Here is a 943-nt window from a genome sequence, read left to right as displayed (position 1 = left end):
GACGATAACGTTCGAGTCGGATTCGACGCTCTAACCGCCAGAATCGAGGACGGCCAGCGGCAATTGGAATCGGCCCAGCAAGTCATCGACGATCTTCAGACAAAGTTGAACGCGCGAGATAATGAACTGTTGATCGCGAGAACGGAATTGATAAAACTTTCCACCGAGACGAAAGGCCTCGAACGTCTGTTGGAAATGTCGCAGAAGCGGCACGAGAAATTGACCGCGCAGGCCGAATCCGATATTAGATCGTATCAGGAAAAAACAGCTGATCTGACCGACCGGATCGAAAGCGTTCACGCCAAGGAGATATCGTCTTTGAGCGAAACGATAGACGAACTGAAGGGACGGTTGGACGAGGCCACCAAGGCACGAAAACACGACGACAACATGCTGCTGAAGGAAGCGAACCGATTGAGAGAATCGGCGAAGACGACTGAATCCCAACTGCGACGTTTGCAACAACAGCTGGATTCCAAGAGCCAAGAGTTTGAAATGGAGAAACGCGAGAGAAAAGAAACGGAGGCGAGACTGGCCGCCGAAATCGGCCGAACGTACGAGAAATCGAACGAGGCGGTTCTTCTGGAGAAGACGCAAGACGAGCTGAGAAGCGTCGAGAAGAAACTTAGAGCGGCGAACGAGAGAGAGATTAAGACGAAAGCAAAACTCGATTCCAAAATCAAGGAAATGGACGAATGGACGAACAGACTCGAGGAGGTGAAGAGGCAGCGCGACGAACTAGCGACTAAACACGAGAGGATGGTCGGAGAACGTGACGATGCGCTAGGTCGCACCGAAGAAGAGTTGGCGTCGCAGAAACTGGAGTGGAAAAAATCCGCGTCCGAGGTTCAGTCCCTGAGGAAAGAATTGGAAACGACTAAAAGCAAGCACAACGAAGATGTGACGAAACTCAGACAATCGAACGAAGCCACCGTGAAAAAGC

General features: G+C 51.3%; 1 protein-coding gene across 1 annotated transcript; it reads left to right on the top strand.

Annotated features, from left to right (window-relative positions):
* Window positions 1-195: 195 nt before the first annotated feature.
* On the top strand, window positions 196-933 carry LOC117101329 (uncharacterized protein C458.02c-like; the record flags this gene model as incomplete). Its single annotated transcript, XM_033241293.1, has 1 exon — window positions 196-933. A coding segment is annotated over exon 1 (738 nt), but the record flags the coding sequence as incomplete, so codon positions are not given.
* Window positions 934-943: the final 10 nt, after the last annotated feature.

The sequence above is a fragment of the Anneissia japonica genome, unplaced genomic scaffold (genome assembly GCF_011630105.1).
Source record: "Anneissia japonica isolate Jap-2015-1 unplaced genomic scaffold, ASM1163010v1 scaffold88658_len943_cov88, whole genome shotgun sequence".
Taxonomy (NCBI): domain Eukaryota; kingdom Metazoa; phylum Echinodermata; class Crinoidea; order Comatulida; family Comatulidae; genus Anneissia; species Anneissia japonica.
The sequence above is the reverse complement of the archived record's forward strand: the minus strand, read 5'-3'. Positions and strand labels throughout refer to the sequence as shown.